General features: G+C 45.9%; 1 protein-coding gene across 4 annotated transcripts; it reads right to left on the reverse strand.

Annotated features, from left to right (window-relative positions):
- Positions 1-1,716: 1,716 nt before the first annotated feature.
- On the reverse strand, positions 1,717-24,131 carry LOC135373898 (zinc finger protein 883-like). 4 transcript variants are annotated; one of them, XM_064606935.1, is made up of 6 exons: positions 24,044-24,131; positions 23,876-23,959; positions 20,664-20,879; positions 16,601-16,766; positions 13,470-13,622; positions 1,717-4,181 (listed from the first exon to the last, which is right to left on the reverse strand). In XM_064606935.1, the coding sequence occupies exons 3-6, from the start codon at positions 20,760-20,762 to the stop codon at positions 2,440-2,442; spliced, it is 2,160 nt and encodes a 719-aa protein (XP_064463005.1). In that variant the 5' UTR covers positions 20,763-20,879; positions 23,876-23,959; positions 24,044-24,131; the 3' UTR covers positions 1,717-2,439. The 4 variants fall into 4 exon arrangements, with proteins under 4 accessions (XP_064463005.1, XP_064463006.1, XP_064463007.1 ...); XM_064606936.1 differs by having other exon boundaries at positions 24,023-24,128; XM_064606937.1 differs by lacking the exon at positions 20,664-20,879.
- Positions 24,132-25,563: the final 1,432 nt, after the last annotated feature.

A 25,563-nucleotide genomic window follows, 5' to 3' on the forward strand; every position in this document is an offset into this window, starting at 1 on the left:
TGGAAAGTGAACTGGTACCAGTTCAAGCTGGTCTGGTGGCAAGTGGGCACTGTGTGCAACCAGTTCAAGCTGGGCTGGGGGCAACTGGAAAGTGAACTGGTACCAGTTCAAGCTGGACGGGTAGCAACTGGAAGTGAGGTGGTGCCAGTTCGAACTGGACCAGTTTACATATTTGGGGGGAAGTTTCGGTTTCAGTGCCAGGCCTATATTGAAGCCCAAGAAAATGGGTCTGCTACTGTATTTAAATAGATGTGAGAATCTCAATTCTCCAGTAGTTCCGTTCGTGGTTTACCAGGCTGCAAAATGAACACCAGATTGTTGGGTCAGTAAGTTCGTGAAGCTCACACGCGTATATTCTGTCTAATATGGACAAGGGCAGTTCACCCGACGAGGGTAAAAATACTATCTGAAAATCTGGTTTTAGTCGTACTACTTAGTGATTTTTTTTATAGGATAGCTTCGTTGTCGTTGGTGGTTAAAGGCCCGCGGTCCACAGAACAGGTCACCGCGGGCAAGACTATGGCTCACGTGTTCGAGCCTCCAGTCATAACCCATTATTAAACGTCAAACTCGACATCACGTCATTGCCCATCATTTAACATCAAACTCAGAGGGGTTGCAACAGGTCATCCCAGATCAGAGCGTCTACTCAACTGTAGCCTTCAAATTCGCTGACTTTTCCAGGTTTTCACTGACTGTTTCAAACGAATTCCCTGACCAGAACAAAAGGGAACTTGGTGCCTGCTGCTCCGTTTTGATACCAGATGCCTCATAAAACGGATCATTTATTGAGAAATTAATAAGACTGCAATACTCTTCCGCCTCTGAGCTTGTCGTGTTGGCGAACTGCTACTTCACGCAACGTTTCTACGGCGTGGCTTCTCAACCACTCATCAGCACTCGTGATTCACTGCGGACCGTGACAGCACTTGTCTGTGATTTTCCCTGACTTCAGCTGCGTATTTTGCAAATTCCCTAACAATCCCCTGACTTTTCCAGTCGCATGAAACTTCTCTGTTTTCCAGGTTTTCCAGGGTGGTAGACACCCTGTAGATAAACGTTGAAAAAAACGGTGCCTTACACCGATGTGAAATTGCACTGAAAATTTCACAGCGAAGAAGGTAATCGAAATGCAGAAAATGGGCACCGCGGATACCGCAACTTTGACATCACAGACCTCACCGCCGCCACTGAGGCAGCGCACGAGAAGTGACGTGCTTACAGCTGCCAATGGGAATGAACGCAACTGGGAGATCTGGGACGTCTGCGCTTTGCTTGGGAGTGCGTTCGAGGGCTCGTATCACGCTAAGTACGACACGTAGAATAATAATTATTTTTTCCTCTGTGTCCTGCCATGCAATACAATGCGTCCATATTGTAATGAACCACACCTATGAAAATGTCTCACATCACATCGCATCACATCACTGCCCATCACTTCCCTACCAGGGATACCCCATATTTCTTCTTCTATAGGAAAAATCCAAAAATCTGTGACTGTAAGATTCAAGGGGCGAGCAAATGTCACTCAACACTCTATATGCAGGGGGTGGTGATGGTGACGGTGAGAGGGCTCTCACATGCAGCTTTCCCTCATTGCACACACAAGGCCAATCACTTCACCAAATGATATTACTCTCAATTCGAGAAGGATGCAGTAACGTCAAGTTGCAGAGGGATTGTTGTAGTGTCCAGTCACCAGCACAGCATGAGAACTGAGGTCAGCAGTTTTAATCTCTCGTACCACAGAAAAGAGCCTGTCAATAATAACTCCAGCGACGTCATTAACAAACTGTAATGCATTCCACAACAGATGCTCGTGACGCAAAAGGTATATCTCAGGAGTTTGGTTATAGTACATCTTGCAGAATTATTTTCCATTTCTTCAAGTTCATTTATTTGTTTACTTCATCAGTTGAGCAGCTGTAGGACATATAATATGTAAAACGTGTTTGTGCCAAGAATAATGAAAGGGGAATAAGAATTTTGCTCATAGAAATAAAGGAATTAAACTTTAGCTGGAAGTTCTGGGCCTGTGTGATGATCTTTCCATGTCTGCTTGTTTCTTTGCACTGGGTATGCCTATTTGATATTTCACACGCCCATAACCACCCAACCCGGCTCCAATCCAACTCTTTTTAACCTCGCACTGTCCATGCGTTCCGAGTTTCAAAACAAGCATCCAACAGAAGTAAGATGCGCGTTCATACATATTGCATCTGTACAGCCTTTCCTCCCTGTGCATTGCCATGTGGTCCTTTAGGTCACCAGGACATGCAACAGAACATAACTGACACTTGGACACCCTCTTTCATGTGTACGTGGCCTCAGCACTTATTCACGTACTATCCCACGTGGGCACAGCACACTTGTGAGGACACTGGTCTGTGCTCTGCTGGTTCTCTGGCTTACAGTAACGCTGCAGCTTCGTGATCTGCCTCAAGTTTGCAGAACAGGAATGACCTCGTATGACTCCTCACTTGTGTGTATCTGCTTGTGGCGTGACAGGCTGCTTCTACAGCTGAACTTCGCAGTACACAGGTCGCACTTGTAGGGACCATCGCTCACGTGTGCCCATTTGTGATTCTGCAAGCTCGTGCTCTGGGTGAACTCTGCAGGACAGAGGTCGCACTTATAGGGCTTCTCGCCTGTGTGTACTCGCTTGTGATACCTTAGGCTCGTGCCATGGCAGAACTCTGCAGGACAGAGGCTGCACTTGTAGGGCTTCTTGCCTGCATGTTTTTGCTTGTGATTAAACAGGCTTGTGCCATGGGAGAACTCTGCAGGACAGAGATCACACTTATAGGGCTTCTTGTCTGTGTGTTTTCGCTTGTGATAAAGCAGGCTGGTGCCATGACTGAACTCTGCAGGACAGAGGTCACACTTATATGGCTTCTTGCCCTCGTGTGCCCACTTGTGATTGCGCAAGCTCTTGCTTTGGCTGAACTGTGCAGGACAGAGGTCGCACTTGTGTGGCTTCTCGCCTGTGTGTGCTCGCTTGTGATATGCCAAGGATTGGCTGCGGCTGAACTCTGCAGGGCAGAGATCACACTTGTAGGGCTTCTCGCCAACGTGTCCCCGCTTGTGACGAGACAGGTTTGCACCACAGCTGAACTCTGCAGCACAGAGGTCGCACTTGAAGGGCTTCTCACCTGTGTGCTTTCGCTTGTGGCGCGACAGGCTAAAGCTGTGGGTGAACTCTGCAGGACAGAGGTCGCACTTGTAGGGCTTCTCACCCGTGTGTTTTCGCATGTGATACCGCAGCTTCGTGATCTCAATGAACTCTGCGGGACAGAGATCACACTTGTAGGGCTTTTTTCCAGTGTGTTTGTGCTTGTGATATGACAGGCTCAAGCCATGGATGAACTGTGCAGGACAAAGATCGCACTTGTATGGCTTCTCGCCTGTATGTTTTCGGTTGTGATACCTCAGGACTGCGCTATACCTGAACTGTGCAGGACAGAGGTCGCACTTGTATGGCCTCTCACTCGTGTGTGTTCTCTGGTGATCTCGCAGCCTTGCACTCTTGCTGAACTCTGCAGGGCAAAGATTGCATTTGTATGGCTTCGCGCCTGTGTGTTCTCGCTTGTGACAGGCCAGGCTCGTGCTATGGCTGAATTCTGCAGGACAGAGATCACACTTGAAGCGCTTCTTCACAATGTGTGTGTACTTGTGAAGCTGCAGGCAGATACTGTGGCTGGACTCTGCAGGGCTGAGATTGCACTTGCATGCGCTCGATGCACATGCAAGTGCACATACCTTGGACTTGAGCAACCCTTCTCCTGTGCAACGCTTTGCATGCACTCGCAGAGATGATGCATGACGGAATTTCGCAGAACATGTGTCGCAGGTAAATGTCTTTGTTTTGTGAGTTTGGGGATGAACATCTAAGTGGCCACTGTCTACACATGTGTCCAAACAAGTGCTGCTCTTATACAGCCTGTCTCTCTCGTGGCCAAACATCGATGATTTGCTTGCCTCTTGGGTCTTGCTCTGAACTAAGGGTTGCTCACTGGGTCGATCGTCAGTAGTGATTAGTGCAGTGCTTTCCAATTGTAGTTCAACTGTTGTTGTGCTGATCTCAAACTGTACATTTGAAGAGGTGTAACCTGAAGATTCTTGATTGCAAGTGTCTCTGGGTTCGGCCTTAATATGGAGCCTACCACTGCTTTCTTTTGCTCCTGAAAGTGCAGAAATCGGACATTGAGAGCGCAGACAGTTTGGTACAGCCCACACTCGTTATTATGGCACTTGTTATTATGGCACTCGTTAATATGACACCCTTACATTGTGACTGCCTTTCTGGGGAACCATGCCATCCCCACAGAAGCACCATGTATTTCTCCCTCGATTTTATACAACTCCTTCGGGCTGCAGTCCCACTCCTACCCTCGCGCCGCTGCAGCATCTTTTGTTGTGACGACACCGACACCTTTGGAAAACTCGTTTTCTTTAGCCAGGGCAGTACTACCTTCATTTTTAGATGGATATATTTGTGAAGGCCCAATGGAGCCAAGAGAGTAAGGTAACATTCACGATAACCGCTGCTGTTCATCGAGAGACCTAGCAAGAACGAAACAAGTTAGCGCTGTCTAGTTTTCTGCGTCGTGTCGTTTTATGATTTGCTGAGGGCGGTATAATGTAATATTTTTATATTAGTTATGGCAATGGCTCACAACAATGGCTCGCTACAACCACAAAACAGCGCATTTCTGCTGATGGCCATTTTCGACCGTTCTGTGACTTAAATGACAGGCAAACTGTGCACTGGAGACATTGCATTAGGCGCAAGATGACTCCTAGAAGTTGTAGCATAAACAAAACATTTACAGTGAAGTTAAGACCTCAGAAATACACTCATGCACAACCAGTGAAACTGCCATCAGCTGTCGTGGTTTGTAACTATTCATGATTGCAACTCCAGAGTTTCCTGCGAGGTGACGCTGAAGTTCAACCAGAACCGAAAGGTACAGCTCTGGTCCTTAATAACAACACCGGAAAAAATTCGGTCTCATTTCCCAGCAGGATAACAGTCACCCTTGAGGCACTGGGGGAATGTCAAGCGAACAAAATCCTCGCATTAAACTAGCAGAATAATTTTGTTCAATTAAGATTTCCTCGTGGCCCCAAGGGGTTGCTGTAATCATGCTCAGATACCACATTTTTTCCAGTGTTATTATTAAGGTTGACCGGAGCTGTACAAAGCATTCCTTTCGCTGCCAGAGGCGCCCATCTTGTGTGTGTCTGTGCTGGTTTCTTTCACGTCCCCGGTTGACCACAACACTACTACTACTCCTTGATATTACGAACCTTAAGCTTGCCGGTCCTACATGGCCTCAGTAGAAACGGAGAGCTGGATCTCCTACGGATCTGTAAAGGTTTAACTTGCGATCCGACGAAATTGCCTCTTTTACTTCCGTCATGTTTGTACGCTACGTTATCGTTACAGTGTCCATCGTTGCAACTCCGAGCGACTGAGGGATTAGCTTAGAGCTGGCTGCCCAATGTATGGCGTTCTCAGAAGAGGACGACCTAGACAGTGGGTCGGCCGAAGCTTTTGTATAGCAGTCGTCATTCTTACTGTCGGCTGTATTTCGGTAGTAGGTGTTTCTTGTACAAGAACTGGATTTGGGGGGAAAGTGACCCTGACAGGTTGGAGAAAGCTTACAGCAGAGACAGTGAAAGTAAGAGTGTATTCAAATTGGTTTGCTTTGTGTTATATGTCCTAAGACGGAGATTGATTCCGAGAAGGCGAGCCTTGAGACAGTGTTGTATGTGAATGTTTTAGCACGTGTGGTGTATTTCTGAGAACTGTGAATTTCGCTACAGCGCTTTTAAAAGCCGCGTGTGAACGATTGAGGTCGACTTGGCTGCCGGACTCCGTAGCTGGCAGACCAGCCAGGCTGTCTCGTCGAGTTGTAAGTTTGTTCCTGTAAATATTCTCGTTGTGTAAATAAACAAGTTATGCTTGAGTATCCCAGACGTCTTTTTCCTGGGTTACCGAGCAAGCAGAGAGAAACGAGGAAAACAACCACAACAACTTTACTGGATCCAAGCATGCAGCCTCCGAGTATACCTAGGAGTTCTTATGAGCACCGAGACATACTTCGTCCTAGCTGAAGCGAAGGAACCACCGGCACATATCTTGCGAGACAGGGAGGCAGTCAATGTCTACACACGATTTCTCATCCGGCACCATACTTCCAGCCCATAGAGTCAAACTGCGCATCGTTTACATTTAGCTCTGCAGTTTCCCACCTAACAAGCTGTGTATCATCGTCAACTGCGCACTCCTCGTATGAACTCCGACTCTCTTGGACCTCACTTGGACCTCACTTGGACTTGGAGACAGATGCCTAAAACCTCCTGTGTTCATTTTGCAGTTGCTTTTCTCGTCATCAAGGCCAACAGGTTATCGAAATATGTCCGCTTCAACAGTTTTGGATGGCTGGTTCCTATTGTCTGAATCACTCCACGTGTCTTGTACGGACAATGTTGATCAGTTTCTTTGTCAACCGGATGTGGATCTGACTCGTTCATATGGTACAGCAGCGACGCACCCCAGCCTATAAAAGTCGCGCCTCTGGACCTACTCTCCAGTGAACTCAGGGACAGCAGCTTCGGCATGATGCCTAAAACCTCCCGTCTTCATATTGCAGTTGCTTCTCTCATCATCAAGGCCAACAGATTATCGAAATACTCCCGCTTCAACAGTTTTGGATGGCTGGTTCTTACTGCCTGAATCACTCCATGTGTCTTGTGCAGCGACGCCACCCCAGCCTATAAAAGTCGTGTCTCTGGACCTATTCTTCAGTGGACTCGGAGACAGCAGCTTCGGCAATGCATAAAGCTACCTTCTTCAGTTTTCCAGGTTTGTTATGATAATGCTTACTCTTATTGTAGTAACGATGTTTGCCAGCTGCTTGTCTCGAGTCCGCACTGTTTATCGAACTTCAAAGTGTTATGTGCTTTTTGTGAAAATCTAGGGCATCAAAGGCTCCTGCTGTAGAATTCGGGGGACATAGAAGAGAACCCCGGTCCTCTGACTGAAAATCGAATCCAGCAACTATTGGATGGTGTTAACCTCATACGTAATGTTCAATCCCAACAAACATCTATTGTAGAGCAATTAAAAGAGATTAGTGATGATCAGGAAACAGTGACTTCAAGAATCCAGAATACTGAGATCAAACTGAAACGGTTTCATGGACTGGATTATAGGATTACCGAAGCATCACAGGAGCTTGCTGGTTTAAAGGCATCTGTTGTTTCCCTTCTGAATCACATAGACTACATTGAAAATCGAGACCGGCAGAATAACCTGACAATTAGTGGAATTGACGATAGTCGTTCGGAGACATGGGAACAATAAGAAATCAAGGTTAGGACCTTATGTTCAGACATGCTCGATACCACCTTGAATCCTCGTGATATTGAAAGACCTCATCGCCTTAGACCATGTGTATCTGGAAAGTGTAGGCCAATAATAACTGGCCAAAAAGGCCAAATAATAATGACCGGCTTTCATCCTTGTTTAATTAGATCTATGATTAGAGTTGTACACTGGATTTAGAGTTGGCATTTATAGTGTATGTTTAGTATGTGTTAGTGTTAGTGTAGTACAGGTGCTCAGAGTTTATATTGGGTTTCCATGCATGATATGCTAGTGCAATGATGCGCGCTAGAATTACTCACAGTGTCTGTTCTGTCTGTATCCGTATTTTGCTACGTTTATTTTGTATGTATGCATGCTTATTTTGTAAAATCATGCCTTCAGTGTAGCTCTCTTTTCTCCTGCTCCTGTAATGACCCTCTGGTCAACAGTATATATAAATTAATTAATAAGTTTTAATAAAAATATGCACCACCTATGTGGACTGTTTATACCCCTTCAGTACATACAGACATTCCTGGCCTAGCAAAGATGAGCAACGTGCCCTCGGTCATCGTGCACCAACTTGTTCTGGAATATTTAAACACGCACACCACCAATGAAGGGAAGTGTACTGCTTGCGACACGGTTGTCTGAAATCGCCTGTAACTAGTTCTGCAGCCCATATTTCCTTGATTGCTCTCGAACATGTGGTTCCGATATTATATTTAAAGGTGGACCATATGCTGCATGTGTTTCTTACTCAAAATCAATTATCTTGCAACACCTGGATATTTGAGATGGTTTAAACCACGGGGTGCTGATTTCAGACAACCATGTCGCAAGCAGTACATGGATGGATCTGTTGCACCTGGCAGCCCCAAGGACGCATTCCACTTGCCAAGTTATACCATCCAGCAGGGACTTAAGCTTTCTCATGAAACATCCTCAACAGGGGCAGAGCTATATGCCATCTACGAAGCATTGTCATACACATTGCATTCATTAGTGGACAATATGGACGATCACGACTGAGAGCCAGGCAACGTTACAGCTGATAGCCTCATACTGCACAAGGATCATAGAGCGGTGCAATGAATTACTCGCCTCAGGCCGCAGTGTCTAGTTCCAGTGGGTGCAAGGCATTACTGGCCTGCATGAGAACAAACATGCTGATGATGCTGCGTGCGAGCTCATGCGGATGAAGAGGTAATCACACCAGTACCGATATCGTCGTCCGACAGCAGAATTCAGGTATGGCGGCCCTAGTACGGTTTTCTTTGCATTTTGCACTCCTTCGACAATATCAGCGACCCCTCTTGCCTGCATTCTCCTCAGTGGCATCGTCTTCATAGACGAGTTTCCGGAGGCGACCGTCCCTTAAAGCGCCAGGCAAACTGCAATTTAAGCTTTCCTCTTCTCTCCTTCCCAAGAGGTGACACAGAGCGGTGCTACCTCCCACTGACCTCCGTAAACGATTCCCCGCGATCGGGGGCCTTAAAGAAATACCTCCCCTGCTGTTTCTCTCGCTCTGCTCTTGTAGCAGGATTACGCAACACTTTGTGGATGCTGCCTTTTGTCCCGCTTTTGCATTGAGATGATTTCGTTTTTTTTTTCTGCCTTTTCATATTCCATGCTTCACCGACAGTACCAGGTCCGAAAAATACGAGTACAGTGAACCTTTGTTAATATTACCACCACCGTTCCCACAGATTTTGGTCATAAAGCGAATTTTCGTACTCACGAGAAACTCACAATCCGTTGACACCAGAGATCGCTTCGTTCCGGTCATTCTTAGGTGCACAACAGCAGCAGCACAGTGTGACCTGGTCTCGTGGTCACTGCTGTTTTAAGCACTACAGTGCTTTGGCAGTTCGAAAAGCACTATGAGTAATTCCGAGGTCAACAACATCAGGAGTCATCCCAAACCTACGCGCCCTACTTTAACACGTGTCACCCTCTGCCTGAGGTATGTGTGTAACCTCTCGCTGGGACTACTCTGCTGGTCATGTGACGTGGTCATAATAATGAGAAGATGATACCTGCGTTTGACCCTAGTTGTGAAAAAAATCTCAGTCATAGTCGGATAAGCGGATTGTCATACTAACAAGATGGATTTACATGGCAGCGGAACGGTTTCCAAGAAGAATGGTCAAAAAGTGAGTATGTCATATTATCGGGGGTCATATTAACGAGGGTTCACTGTATAACTTGTTGATCTTGAATATGACCCACCCAACTTTATATACTCCATAGTCTCACACCCCTGTCACAAGGCACTTTCAATTCGGATTGAATCCGTCCCACATCGAGCTTCTCAAGAGCGTTCAGTGCACGATGCTGCTACATTTTCTAACTCAATGCATACTGAAAGGTTGGCTCATCGACAGGCAGCGCTAGCAGCCCCGAGGTAGTACACTGGGATTGAAAAAAATGTTTACAAAAAGTCCAGAATAACAACATCCGCTTCCGTATTGTGGGGTGTACTAAGTCTTTACGGGGGGGCGCGGTGTCGAGAGTGGTCGAGATCAAACAAATTGGAAAACGCAGTCGCCCGTCACACCTAAGACTAAAACCATAACCGTTAAATTCCATGGGCCTGTATAGGAACATTTGCAGATTAATGTAATGGTTTTGTTTACTACTACAAATTCGCCGAGTTCGAAGATGCCAATGACGGCCTCCAATCAGTCTTGAGAATTTCAATCCCGTTTAACAAACTGGATAGGGTTAAGCAGGATTAGAGTTCGATCCTACGCGGACGTGTCTGTGCAGCAGCGCCGGATCCGCACTGAGCTCAATGAGCGTTGGCTCAATGAGGATTGAAAGTGTCTGTGGTACAGGGGTTATCACTTGTTGTTCAACTAAAAGCACACTGGCAAATGGGTGATACCGTATTTTCTCGAACCTAAGATGACCTCAAATAATATAAGACGACCCCCAGTTTAGGGTACACGAATTTGGAAAGAAAGTAAACAGGGATTGGGAGGCGGAATAGCAGTTGGAATCAATGCACAATACAGTTTATTTGTCATCACTTTCTACACTACTGTGTTCTTCGTTGCTAACTGCGCACAGCTCATTGTCCTCCGTTTCGTCCAAAAAGTTTGACAAACCATATTTCTTAAGAGTGTGCACGACAACATCGTCAGGTACATTGCACTAAGTGTGCAAAATTCACTGCGCTGGCACAATTCTTGATCTCTCCCTGCATTAGCCACCTTGTAACACTTATTTCCAATACTGTACTTGAAACCGCCTTGCCACCGCTAAATTGTTGCTGTATTTACGAAACTGCTAACTTTTCATCAAAACGCCAGAGACCAACGCCATGACAGTGAATGAAGAATGAATGCTGTCCCCATTGTGCCCGTATTGCCGTATTTGCATCGCGCTGACACCGCAAGACATGATATCGGTCCCGCCGCGTTATTGGGTGATCCCGTCACCTGCTTCCGCCTCTCCCCTGCCCTCGTTGTGGCCCACATATTCGAATATAGGACGGCCCCCAACTTTGGAACACTGGATTTTGGAAAAAAAGGTTGTCTTATAATCGAGAAAATACGGTAGCACATTGCACACAAATCGACTTTCAGGAAAGTCATCCTTTTCTTGTGAATTTTTGTGGCATCAAAATGGACTCGCCCGAGTGAAAGTGGGCTGGGCGACATGCACTCCTCCACAGAGAGAGTGAGGGGAACCTACTAAGGTGTGACAACCTGTCATGCAAACATGAGGTTCCAGTTGCATTTCTGATACCTTTGAAAGCAGTGAAGATTACAAGCCGTTGGTGGCACTGTGGCACGTGCATTTATAGGCGAATGTGAAATATTTGGACAGTAGTTACTACAATCAGCCCTATCAAAGCGAGATAAATGCGCAGTCATACATTTGATGAGATACTCTGTGTGGTTTTTGCCATTCTGATGTAATGCACTGTGTCGTGAGCTCTCGAGCAGTTTAACTTCATTTTCGTGTGCTTCTGCTGTCTGATGCTTTCTATAATTGGGTGTTTTTCGTCGCGAGATAACTGAGATCTGACACTTTCTGCATGATGTTTGCAACATAACATCACGAATACAAACGCATCGTAACAGCTTTCAACGCCTAGTGAGACTTTCCATTTCTCATCTTAAAAATAAAGTTGTTGCCGATTCATGGTGTGTCGTTGAGTACTGGTGGAGGCAGAGCTGCTGCCCCATGTCTAAGCTACACTTGCAATAATAACCCCTCTAGATGAAACAAAGGGTGCGAGTGTCACGAAATATTTTGCGGCTGTAATTGGGGTGGGGGTGAGGGGAGGGGGGCTCGATCCTTATTGTATGGTACAGGTACCCGGAGGAAGTATTTGGTAATGCAAAGCACACGCGGAATTCACAAAAAAAATTTCATGGTCCCTTTGAAACTTCGGGGACGTTGGCATTCATCACATACTGCCCACCTATGATTCGCTTTCTAACAGCAATCACCTCACCGTTTTCCTGGATACTCTACCCATCCACGTCAGCTCAAACGAAGAACTCCGAACTCTTACGCAAAATATGGAGATAAATTTATCTTCCCGTACTATACAGCGTGTCACACCGAAAAGGGCCAGAGGCTAAAGAAAAAACAGAGTGCTCTACACAAATGGAACCAACTGTACGTGCTTGGCAGTTGTGTGGTCTATCCAAAAATATTTTTTCCATCTCCCCTTGTCAATCGTTGAGTGGTAATTAATGTTCTAACTTTTTAATTATCAGCTTTAACTCGCAGATGTCAATGCTGAAATTGTTGTATACATGTCGAAAAAGACGCGACTAAAGTGGTTCGAGGTCGCTGTGGCTTGTGGTCTCGTTTTTTCCCAGGTTTACAAGTTGGTTTGCGATGCCAGACGAACCGCAGATCACTGCCCACAATCTGGCACCCACACGTGAGAGGATCGAACCAGAACGTGGATGCCATCCATCGCATCCACCCAGCAGTCGGCCATCAAAGTTTCTCTGACGCACCCATGATTGATTTTGTCCATGTCGAAGGGTGCTCACTTATTGGTCTTGTTCAAGTGACGTTTGCGGAGAGGGAGTCCCAGTATGCTCTCAACATCCATCGTCTGCTCTTGTTATGCATTACATCAAGTTGTACAGAAACAACTCCACTAATCCATGTTAGATTTTAGGGGTCATTGTCAGTGATGAACAAGCAGTGAAATGGCACTCTAGTTTCAGAATCAACCGCGACGATTGCAATAGTCCCATTAACAGCATTTAAAAGCAGAGCGAGTAGGATAGGATGGATTACATTATGGTCAAACCTCGTTACAACGAAATGCGACATAACAAAATCTGCGATAGACCGAAATAATTTAGATTCCCCGGCAGAGGGTCATAGAGGTCGATGCATCTTAACTCCCGCTACAACTAAATACTTTCGATACAGCGAAAGAACGAGAAAGGGTTTATGACCCCAAAGCAGATTTTAGTGTCATGAAAACGAAGCACACAAGCAGAGTCCTGTCCTAACGGTGAAAGATGGCACGCGCGATTAGGCTCAGGAGGAACCTGGTGCCTACAAAAGGAAGTTTGAGTCCCTGAAAGGTTGGGGATATTCATTCTGAGGTTTCTCCTGTACGCAATAATTTTGAACTGTCCGGTTGCGGCCAAGTACAGGACGAAGGTAACAGCAAAGAGCACGAGCCACAAGTCGCCATCGCACGCCTGCGGGAAACGCTTCATTTGCGTGGCAGCGCAAGTGACGAAACCAGACTAGATGATTCTCTTGACGGGGTCAAACATGCCATAGCACTGGAGAGCCTTACAGAAGACGCACTGCAATAGACGTACTCGGAAGGTTCGCGGGATCCAAACACGATATTGAGAAAGCTGCGGAGGCTTTCGGAGCGCACGAACAATGCATGACACCGCGTCTGCTAGGTGCGAAGCAGAAGTGGATAACCGGCTATTTAATGCAACTCTCCGTAGAAGAGATCATGCGCTGCAAAAGATCATTAGTGCCTGACAGAAAACTGTAAGGCATCTCTGTTGCATTCCATTCTTTTGTGCACACCATGCTACTCAGTTTTTGTTTGTGACTAAGTCAATTGATCATTTTGCATCACCTTCTGACTTTGAGTCATAGCAGTGTCCCACCTGGTCCCGTTCCTCCAAAATTGCAGTGTTGTAAGGCTCAGTTTTGACTTCTACGATTGGATGCTCATTTGGACAGTCGTCTGCAGGTTCTTCTTTAATTTGGATCATCCCTCGAGACGCTCCTAAGGTAAAGCAAAAAAGGAATGGTAAGTCACACTGCAAAGCTTCAAGTCAAGTGATATGCGGTAATCTGTCTCCTTTGTGAATCAGGTTATGCTCTGTTACACCTCTGTTTATCTAGACATATCACACACAAAAACATCAGCCCACAAAACCTTCCTTGGCACCTTGTGTCGTTTAAGGGACGATCACATTTGGGAACGTATGTACGAGAGTGATACGGTAACGTTCATCACCACCTAACAGTCGACTTACGAAAACAGCTTACATATTAAATGAATAAGTTTTAAAGATCTGCCTCGGCAGCTAATACCACGATGACATAAGCCAGGCACACAAGCGGGAGCACAGCGCAGGAGATCATCTTCGAGGTCATCTGCTTATATCAATGTAGGTGCTTGCATCAATTATACCATGGTCCCTTGATAGCTTCCTGGCTACGCAGCTTCTCCGTAACTCTACGGGGAAGCCTTCCCCAGGAACCAGAGCGCCCGCGTGGTGGCGTTGCCTTAGGAAACTGGAAGGGAAACGCATGAGTCTCCCATTAAAGGAGTACAAAGGGCCATCCAAAAAAAATTTCAGATTAAGATGTCTGATGAAAGTGTGTGTGTCATTTTACCAGATGGCTTGAAAGGTGTTGATGTGTGCAATTTGTTTCCCAGAAAAAAAACTCGCATAAACAAGGCTTTACGCGTTCACCCTTAACACACCACTCCAGGTATAACGAGGAGGAGAAGGTATGATACCACGTCACCGATTACGTTATAAGGAGAACTCATTCTGGTTCGCCGGTCAGTAGGTCAGCGCCTTGTCCCCCGTAAACCAGTTTTGCCAGTTCTCCCGGAGAATTGGGGATAGAAGGAGCGGCCGAATCATTACCGAACCGGGAGAAAGGCTTTTTCAGAACCCCGATCAGCCGAGTAGCAGACGACAGCGGAGTACCAGACAACATTTCTCTAGACCAATCAGCGAGCGTTCTCCTTATAGCATCAGCGCGAGGTTTCAGGCAGGTCACAGGCTGATACTGCTCTTCACCACCATTGCGCACCGTTACACTTTTTGCGGCGTATTTTAAATTCAATTTCCGCGATAATTATGACTCTGTGGTGTGAATTACTTCTCATGGTACATCTTACTGTCCTACTTAACAGTTGTATAGGAAAAAAACAGGGTGTTAAAAATGACTTCTGCACTACTTTGAGGTACACGTGTTACGGCTGTTGTCGCGTGATAACTGTGTGCTAACAGCATGCTAGAAACATGCTGCGATAGGAAATGTCGCTCTGAGTATCCAGGAGGTGGCAAGGTATCCGTGTTCGCGTTTCCTGCGGATCATGACAAGCGTGAGAAGTGCAAACGTGCCATTCCTCGCATTGAAGGTGGGCGGTTCAGTTTTGACTCTCCTCACACACGTGTCTGCGAGAAGCACTTTGACCACAGCGACGTCGTGTGGCACGACAAATTCGTTATCAACGGTGAGAAAGTGTTGCACACGCGAGGAAAGCCAAAGCTTCAAGAAGATGCAGTGCCGCAGATATTCGATGGCTGCCCGTCGTATCTGAGCATGCCAAAACCACGGAGCCGTCCTGTCAGACAACGAACCCAGGGAAATGCGGATAAGAAAGCAGCGGTTCGGATGCGGATATACCGCGTGCTGTAATTTTTTTTCCATCATCAATTTATTTGTATTGCGCGCCGACAGCAAGCACATGCTCAGGTTCACCTTTGACCATGCACGGCCAAGACGGGAGAGGAGGCGTCTCGAACCATGCGGACACCGGCATGGTAGCGTTCCACGCGTTCCAAAAGTCTCTCCATATTGCGTTCGTTGAAAGGCTGTTGAAAGGTTTACCTTTGCTTGTCGTTGTGAGTCCCTCTACGACAGCATGGAGGCGTCCGAAATTATACCAGCATGCTTCCGGCGGTCTTTACACGGCCTTCGAAATGTGCAGATTTTGCGGATCGGATGTGGAAGGTGCGTTTTGCTCAGCGGATCGGATGTGAATATAAACTGTTGTGTATGCTGCAGATGCGGATCGGATAATGTGTGTGTGGATGCGGGTCGGTTGCGGATGCCAAAAATCTAATCCGCGCAGGGCTCTAATAGGCATGGCTGGCATCGACTTCGACCGATTAGCCGACTAGTAAGTCGCTGCGACAGCTCCCTCTCACGTTTAAATTTTGTGAAACGCTGGTGCAACTCATTCACTTCGGGTTTCCTTTTATCGTGACACGCGCGACCTTCGTGCGAAGCCGTCACAAACTTCACGCTTTGGTGCCACTTTGACACAAACTCAGCAATAATCAATGATGAAAGATGAAAGTCACTGAAAAGGTTAGCCAGCTGTAGGGATCGAACCCACATCTTCTGGATTACCGGTCCAGGGCTCTACCAATTGAGCTAAGCTAACACGCCTCTCCAGCGACTTTCGGGGTGCGTCATCTGAAGGGACGACAAACCAGCCACTCACTCTCACTCGCCCTCCTTTCACTCTTACATTTTTTTGCTCACTCATACACACATTCGTACGAAGGAAATCGAGCCCTGGACCGGTAATCCAGAAGACGCGGGTTCGATCCCTACAGCTGGCTATCCTTTTCAGTGACTTTCATCTTTCATCGTTGATTTCTTAGGCAATTTGAGGCTTTGTTTGTATCTGTCCATTCTATGTTGTTCCAGCCTCAGAACATCAGTTTCTCTCTTGTTCAGCAAAAATGCCCTCTACGGAGCAGGATGGCACAGCACCCTGTGACTGGAGCAGCACTTCCGTCACTGTATCAGTGATGAATGTGGAGTAAAACGGCTCTATAGCTGCAGGGTCGACTGGGACGCCTGTGTCACACCTACCCCAGAGACATTGCCCAGAAGATCTACATTCCGAGTGTAGTGCATAGTTTACACAATTGTATTACATGTTCCTGAGGAACATTCCAGAAAGCATTCACAAACCGAGTACATAGCTTACAAATATTATTTTACCGTAACTCTCGTCTCCTGATGAAGACTGGTTGTACTGGTGTTCTGGGAGGAATGCAGCATCAGAAGGTTCAGATTTTACTCTTGTGAGCTGACTGCTAAACTTTGGGGAGAGCTCCATTTCTCGGAGCTGCAAATACCAAGGGCTGGAACTTGTCCCTTCAGGTCTCTGTTAATGAGAAGAAAAACTGTTCGAAATAAGAAGTACAGCAACAGTTGTCACAAGCTTACAGAATGTGAGGATGCTCAACAATGCATCCATTAAAGCAGCGACACAATGGGTGTGTTAAATGAGTCTTTCAGGCTACACCCACTTAACGCGACACAAGTGCCACTCGCACAGGTGCCCACAGCGGCAGTACCATCTTCGAAATGTGGGCTCGGAAGCAAAATACGGAATTTCTATGCTACCCAATGCCCTGATTTCAGTAAACTTTCATACCTTTATAGCTGTTGTCATGCTTTTTATTAGCGAATGGCATTTACACAGACGTCGGCGGTTATTCGCGAGAAATGCGGTGCCTTAACGCAGGCACCTTCACGCCGTGCAGCCATCTTTACAGTACTAATAGCTCCCATGGTGTCTATTACAAATTTCCATCTTTGCCATTTCGTTATTTGTTACTACAAGGAGAAGCCCCAATAATTGCTGTCATCTCTTCCAGCATTGCTTAGGTTCAGACTAAGCCAACGTGTACTGCGTTTGCACACTGCATGAGCAGACAACTGGAAGCAGCACCAGTGACTGAGCAGTGTAGTGCACCAAAGTTGCTCTCTGCTGTTTAGTGACCACTCCCGGTGTCTCATACTCCCGATTTGATAGCACCAAAAAAAGGGGAGCCTACTCAGCACACCAATGTTCCTAGGAGAGTGATCTGTGTTTAGTACCCCCTGTGTGTGATCAGAGTTCCCCCAGTAAGATAGAAGAGGCTTTTGATGGAATCACTTGTAACCATGGCTTCTTCTCAACAAAGAAATGTGACGTAGAGCCTTGCACGGGCAGATTTTTCCGGACCCGACCCGGCCCTGGCACATCGAAAAATGGCCCGCCCCGGTCCTTCATATTTTTATGGGGCCTGGCCCGGTGACTCAGCGAATAGAGCCCAGCCCGGCGACACAGTGCATATATCCCGGCTTAGTATTTCCAACCGTGATGTACGCATTTCTAGCGCTTATCAAACGATTGTATAAGTAAATTTATAAGAACAGAAGACATGGCCAGAAACATACAAGAACTGTAGTTTTAACACCAGAACAGTACGATATCAAATTAAATCCAGAGCGCATGTGGGCAAGCGCATTATCGTTATACCACCAACTTTTTATGGAGATATACGATGCTGTCGACAAACTCCTCCCAGTCCTTACCCCTCTCACCAAGCTTTGCAAATACGTTTGTGGAATACGTGAGGAGTCAGGAGCAATGTAAAGTGGCTTTGAGAATCATACGCATAATGCAGTGTCCCTTGCTTGTTTTTGCAAATATATGCACAGGAATGACGAGAGCATGTGATGATATGAACTAATAGTCTTCCATTGCATGGAATTAGCTGCGTGACCCGGTCGATTATGACTCTCGGAAGCATGTTTGTCGGACCGGGCCCGGCCCGGCCCGCGTTTGGTGGCGTACTTTGTCGGTCTGCGCACAGCCCTGCCCAGAGCACACAGCCAATAACAAGCCCGGCCGGTGCTGGGCCCTAATGTGATGGTACTTATATAAGAATGCTTCGAATTTCCAACATGGAGCACTTGGCAATGGAGGGAAGCTTCCCCTCTCCAACTCTTCCGTACCAGGAAGCAATTTGTGCAATGGATAATGTCCACATAGCTGTTGGGCAAATCTATCTCGAGGGCTGTTATTAGAATTGCGCAAATCGCAAAACTTCAAATTACAAATATTTGACTGACACTTGAAATCGCTTCTGGAGTGTTTATTTCAATTCTGAGTCAAATTTGAATGTTTCCAAGGAACCCAATGCCAATACTCCGAATACTTGGAAAAGTGGAAAAATCCACGCATTGGGGAACTATTGCTCCAAATGGGGGGGTTCTGTCACCTAGAATGACATATCGCACGAAAAAGAACCTACAAATAGGAACACATGTTACATTGCTGGTGGTACATACTTTCGTTTATCTGTTTGCATTTGCACGTTCTGTACTTCTTCCGAGCCGCAAATGTTTCCCTCTCCTACCATATGTAACTCTAGAAGTTACAAGCACATTTATAGGCTCCCATTATGCACTTACAGACAGGTGACAGGGTATTCTATGCACCTCTCAATAAGTGTGTCCGCTGTGTCACTGCTGGCATTTCCCTCCAATTGGGCAACACGTCACTCCAGTGTTCCGTAAACTCTTGTCTGGACACAAAGGGACGCAAGCTACTTGTTTACGCACAAAAAAAATTGGCAGGGTTACATGGTCGGGTAAGTGTCATGCTGCCGTCACGTACCCGAGATGATAGGTTTGATGGCGCACAAAGGGGTATTACGTTTTCTCCTCTCCCTTCCTGATGTCTTAAAAAGGTTTTGTTTCTGCTAGCATCTAATACTGCACTCTGCAAAGGCAACTTACTTACGCCGGAGATGAATCCTCCAAAATCTGTACAACAGCAATCAGCCGATGCACTGCCTAACAATTGCAAATTAATGCTACTGCCAAATGTCCACTAGAGAAGTCCCAGAAATTATTTGCAGAAGACACATCAGCATGCTCACACTGTGTACTGTGGCAAATACTGCACTGTTTAATTTACAACATGTGCGTGTATCTGCTGGAAGGTCAAGTCCAGAGATACCTACACCTGGGGCCCTATCCTGGTCAAAGTAATCTACCTCGATTACTTGAAATTTCTTCTGTCATTGGTGCACAATCGAAAAAGGCGTGAATATTAAAAGTGGTTGACACCTTCTATCAACCAATCGCCCCACGTGTTATCTTGGAAAGCGACCCGCCTTATCGGTGTTTCCTACTGAGAATCCGAAGACCACACCTGTGATCTGCCTGCCCTGCCTTGTTGCTTCGGCTCTTAGGTGTCGGAAACAGAAAACTCTACCGGCATAAAACTGAATTTCGTAGAAAATGCGTGGAAAAGCACGCTCGTAATTTCCTTTTTTGCTGTTTGTCATTTTTCTTGACGTACAGGTGTGCAAGACGGCAATGTTTGTGTGACACCGTGATTGTACTTGGCATTTATAATTCGGTATGTACCCGTGAGATGGCACTGATGGCAGGCAACAAAACTGACAAAACGATAAAAGCGCGAAGGATCATTGCAAAGGGTCGAACGGACAGTGTGGCGCGAGCCGTAAACGCGTTTATGAGAAATCGGTTCGTCCTTTAAATCTTGAGCTTTATTTATGAGCTTTTCTTTATATTTTTCTGTGTGCTCGTGTGCTCGATATGCGAAATGATAATTCGCATTTCAATATGCTTGTTTTGCTCGTGAGCTGTGGGGGTGGTAATGATACCGCAAATGAGCATTGATAGTTTTACTCAAGAAACAGTGAACTTTGATCGAAGAGTTTTTTGTATGCACACCGCTACGTTGCAATAACATTGATTGTACGACGTACGGCTCGGACGACGCTTCGAAAAGCCCGCCGCTTTCACGCATACGATGCCGCGATCGGCGCAGAGAAACGGTGTTACGCGGTGCTTTTTTCTCATCATTAAACACAAACGAAGAAAGACATGAATTTTTTGTTGTGACGAGCACATACAGACTTTATACAACACAATAAACGGACATGCACATGCGGACCCATCACGAAACCTATCGCCGCTCAAAGTAATCGACCCTCTTTCGCTAGATTACTTTTCAGCTTTGAAACTAATCTTTTACGTCATTGTTACGTCAAAATGACGTAGGGTCGCGGTCCGAGATTAGGGCCGAGAGGCTGCGAAGGAAAACTAGGTATAAATTTCAATTGAAACGGGCGGGATTTAAGGGCGGAGTATTCCGTGGCAGCCCCGCCCTACAGCTTGTGACGTAAAGTAATCGAGGTCGATTACTTTTGACGAGGATAGGGCCCCTGGGGTGGGGCAAGTGGGGGACACTCACCAAGGGAAGGGGGTGGGCATTACAGGAGTCAGAGATCGTGGACCGGGTGTTTGGACCTCTGTGTAATCCGCAAACCATCACCCGACCTCCAACCTCCATGAGTTGCAGCAGGCTGACCTTGGGATGCCACAAAACTGAGACTGCACGTGTTCATGTATGGACGTGACAACACCAATCGTGTGACAAGGCACGCCCAATGTTTGCAGAGATTCTCAACTGACGAATTACATGCGAGGAAACAAAAACATCCTGACCTACAGATTTAGCACACCCAAAGGGCTATATCAACAATCTGTGCAACTCTCAGTAAGATAATCAAATTCCGCAGAAGACGACGCAATTAATGGGGAGCAACCTGAGAGGATGTACATGCATTAATGGTACTTCCCCTACGTCGTCCCGCAGAAATTGTTGCCGTCTGTCAAACATATTTGCTCATAGGGATGGAATGATATCGATATTATCATTACTTTATGCCTGCTATGCTATCGATGCTTTTAAAATATCAATATTCATGTCGATAAAGATTTTCGATATGCATGCTGACAGAAATATCCGTGATTCGGTGGCTCCTACGAGCGGACAGGATACGACAAAAGGAGCGGGTCAACATGTTTATTAAAGGGGCACAAAACAGGTCAAGGAACATTCTCCAATTATTATGCCCAATGAAAGAACATAGCTCACGATATTCAAATATGAAATTCTTTTGCTTCTAGCTAGCGTCTTTAACACGAAACAATGCCATTCAAAGTGCATAATCCACGCGAGTCTCTCCTTATCCTTGGAACCGAGTCACGTCATTATGTTCCAGCGTATAGCAACACCGAATTCTAGGCGCTGGAAGTGGGGGAGTTTTCGCTCTCCTAGCCAATGACGGACCCCACTGAGACAAGCTGCAGCTCGCGAGAGAACCGGTTGTGGGGACATCGCGGTGACTTCGCGGAGCAATACAGCACCGGAAACATAGTACGCACGTGAAATATAATATTGAGGGGTTTTGGTACGGTTTGAACTGGCTATCTTGGATTTGACAAGTGGGAATGTGTTTAGAGTTGACCTCACCTCTCGATATTACAACAAAATTGATGTATAGGCGTCCCACATTCAAAATGGCTGATGATGCGCGACGTCAAAATGACGTGTCACTATTGTTGCCAGGAGATCGCAGGGCGGAGCATAAGGGCGAAAGAGTGCAGTGAATGTTCAGTCGGTTTGGCGTCATTATTTACTTTTTTGCGACAACAGTTTTTTGAAAACGTTCACTGTCGTCAACGTATCACGATACATTCAAAAACAGTGCGCCTTGTACACCTGTTTATTGCCCCTTTAACCAAAATTTACGTATTTTTCACTCTCCCCGACTTTATTTCGTTTCACAACACAATGCCGATATTTCCTGTAAAGATGTGACGCACGTTAGGGGAAAACTTTGTTAGTTTCGAAAACTTTATGAATCGAACGGGGGTACATTGGACACGTTGGATGGGGACACATTGGAACCTGCGGAAGAACTTAGCCAAGCATGTACCGTATACGTAGGAAGTGACTTTTTTTGGGTGAAATGTCTTTCTCAGATTCAGGGAGTAAAAATCGGACGCTATTTTTAATTCTGTAACTCAGGGAGAAATCGGGCGATAATTGTGCCTTCGGGTGTTATCCGGTGTTGTTGTTTCTTAGGGTTCTTCGTTTTCAGGTAAAACCCGATTTTACAAGCTAGTTCACCCCGAACAAGTTTTCAAGGATTCGGATAAAACCCGATATCTACACGAAATCCTTGCAGTTCTTCAACTCACCGTACTAGGCAAACTGTCGGAAAAGTGAATCATAATATCAGCGAAGAGAGCTATTTGTGACAACCTATTAGCCCTCCTTTTATGATTCCCTCCCGCAGGAGTCAAAGACAAGCTTTTGTGAAACTCGGGCAAGGGTTTGAATACCGCGGTCATTCACTGCCCCAGTTCCGAGCAGAAATATAAGGTTTCTTGTTTCTCGTCCAAGTGTCACAGCAGTGGCTTGTTTCATATGCCTTTCGTTTCACCCAAAAATTCCCCGATGACATATCAAATCAAGATCGTAGTGCCCGATTTCTCACGTGTAAATGGCACCAGATTCCCCCACCTCCACCCCCACCCCCAAAATTTTAAAATCATAAAACCCAAAAACGAAGAACCCTATTGTTTCTCCTCTTGTCTATTAAGTCCTTTCCTTTGTTGTGTGTGTGTGACCAACCATTGCTAATCCCCGAAGGCATAGACAATGCTGTATTGCTGGGCCGTAAGTGATCCATCCTTGCATGTGTGGCGACCTGTGTTCATCTTTCAGTGGAAATGTCACTTGAGGATTTCATGGTGACTGGAATTCTGGTAGAAATCAGGTATTGGTTGGAGGTCAGATCCGAGGGGGGAATAACCGGGCGGAATCGGGTTTAACCCGAAAAAGTCACTCCCTACATATGTGGTAGTCCAAACCGGGGATTTTCTGTTGCTAGAGTGGTTCCTATCCGCAAGCATCCACTCCTTGAGGAAGAGAGGAGGCAGGTCAGCTGCTGCGTACCGGAAGATGTCGACACCCTCTGTACTCACTTAAACTATACTACACTAAACTAAACTGCACTAATTACTCCCCAATCTTTCGGACACGATAATTGAAGATGTATCCTCATATTGGTCCTTGTAATGCATCTTGTCCATCGCTGTCTTCATGATGTGCCTCAACAGTAATATGCATCGAAGATAATAAAACATGGGCAACTTTTTGCAATTGTTCAAGTAACGGTGTGATGGCTTTTCAACCATTTCTTTTAAAAATATTGACAAATCATTATTATTAGTAGTAGTAGTAGTATAAACTTTTTATTATTATATGAACGAATTATCGATATTTTAGTCGACTGTATCGATTATTCTTTCACGATGTTGACATTTATCGACATCGAAGACTTCGATCTTTTTGCATCACTAATTGCTAGGCACAGCATTAATCGCTAGGCAGTGATCTACCAAGATGCCCCCCCCCCTGCCCTAATGCCCCATTTTTTCCTGTATACCACCGTTACAATGTAACTGCACCCCCAATTTGTTTGCAACAACCCCCGAGCTTGCGGTTCTGGATAAACTACTGCCACCAACGTGAATTCTCTACGGCTACTACGGCTACACATAACATTCTGTGTTCTATATGGTAGATCAAGACTGTTTTTTCTCACTTACTTGAGCATAGGGGGGTCGGTCTTGCTCCTAGAACCTCTGTTCTGGGTGCTTCTGAAACTGTTTTTTCATCCTGGACAATCAGCACTAACAGCAAGGAACAAAGGGTGATATCAAAATAGTGAAGATCCCAATATAGTCTCCACTGACAGAGCACCACACTTCTAGTACCTCGAGGACAAGAGTAACGGCTGCTGCAAGCTACACACTAGAAGCTACTTTGCCGTTGCTAAAACTGCAATGTTTACTTGCGTTTACCTGCCGCCATGGATGAATGGTGCCGATGTCGTTGTCGTTGCACGGCGTTAGCGTAAAATGTGGTAAAATATGATGATATGCATAAGAATATGAAAATCGCGGTGTATGAAACGAATTTTGAAGAATTTAAGTATCTATACAACTTAATAGGCCTTGAGCCTCGTATGCGCAACAGAAAAAGCATGATGACAGCTGATGATTACCACGCGTCGTCTGCTATGACCATTTGCCGAAGCACACTTGCGATTAAATTACTTCATGTTCGTTTCCTACGTCAGACTTCAATAGACATGATTTTGACTGACGCGAAGGCATTAATGAGTTGCACATGACTGGTGTACACAACGTTTGAAATGATATCGAAAAAGCCGCGTGGTTGGATGTCAGTCGCATTATGCTTTTTCCTCTCACAGAATACTCACAAAAGCCTCGCTACTATAATACGATCCCATAATTACCTGTTCTAACGAATGGTACTTACCTGAAGTTAGAGCTCTCGTTGTAGCGTTTCCAGCTTTTTCTCGTAGTCAGAGATGTCAAATTGAAAGCAATTGTTTGAATTTAGGTTTGCCTAATCTCTTTTGAGTCAGGGCAGGTGAGGTGAGAGCACCACAGAAAAATAATAAGAGTAATAATAACGCGAAGTCCATGAAGGACGAAGCGGTTGTTGGTGCGTTGGTTCCAGGACTGTTGCTCCAGTTGCCGGTCCCTCCGGCGAGCTTGCTCGAGGCACCCGTACGCAAGAGTGTTCTCATGCTAGTATCCTGACTGTAGAACTTGTTGAATATTATGCAAATTATGTCCATAGGCCAGTCTGCAAACTCGTTATCTTGAAGTTTGAAGAAGCTGCTCCTCTAGCGGATACCTTGAACGTTGGCATGAGAGAATTTTAAGTTCGGAGTAAGCAGCACGGTGATGGAAGGTACGCGAGATGTACGACTCCAGACAACGCAAGAGAAAGTGGCTCTTGAGGTAGATCTGGCTCAAAGACTGATGGCCAGGGCTTCAAATCCAAGAAGTCTTCCGAAGACGACCGAGCATTACCCCCCCCCCCCCCTATCCGGCTCCTTCTCCAAGAACACACGCGGTCCCCAGGATGTCCTCAAAGTGCATGTTATCACGTCCTCGTCCGTGATGCGATGAACGGAGGAAGTCCACAGACTGTCATCATATGAGCTTCCAGTGATTGTCATTTGCGTACATCCTGCGGTCATCAACCGAAGGACAAGCACAGGAGAAGAAATTTATTTTAATACCGCGTTGTGAAATTTAATACCTGCTAACAATAATCAAGTTCCTGGATTATTCCGGATTATTTCTCATTCCCAAATGCAACCGAAGAAGGAGTACTCATGCATAAATTGCAAAACAATTACAACCAAAAAATATATAACAAAAATAGATAAGGGGTGCAAATACAGATTGCCGGATTT

Source organism: Ornithodoros turicata, unplaced genomic scaffold (genome assembly GCF_037126465.1).
Source record: "Ornithodoros turicata isolate Travis unplaced genomic scaffold, ASM3712646v1 Chromosome34, whole genome shotgun sequence".
Classification (NCBI taxonomy): Eukaryota; Metazoa; Arthropoda; class Arachnida; order Ixodida; family Argasidae; genus Ornithodoros; species Ornithodoros turicata.

Excerpts from the sequence above, each read along its gene's own strand:
- LOC135373898 (XM_064606935.1), bottom strand. The coding sequence starts at position 20,762 with ATGGAGGTTGGAGGTCGGGTGATGGTTTGCGGATTACACAGAGGTCCA. Across the intron at positions 13,623-16,600 it reads ATCAGGAGACGAGAGTTACG|GAGCGTCTCGAGGGATGATC; the intron begins GTAAAATAATAT and ends GCTTTACCTTAG. Across the intron at positions 4,182-13,469 it reads CTATGACTCAAAGTCAGAAG|GAGCAAAAGAAAGCAGTGGT; the intron begins GTGATGCAAAAT and ends CTGCACTTTCAG.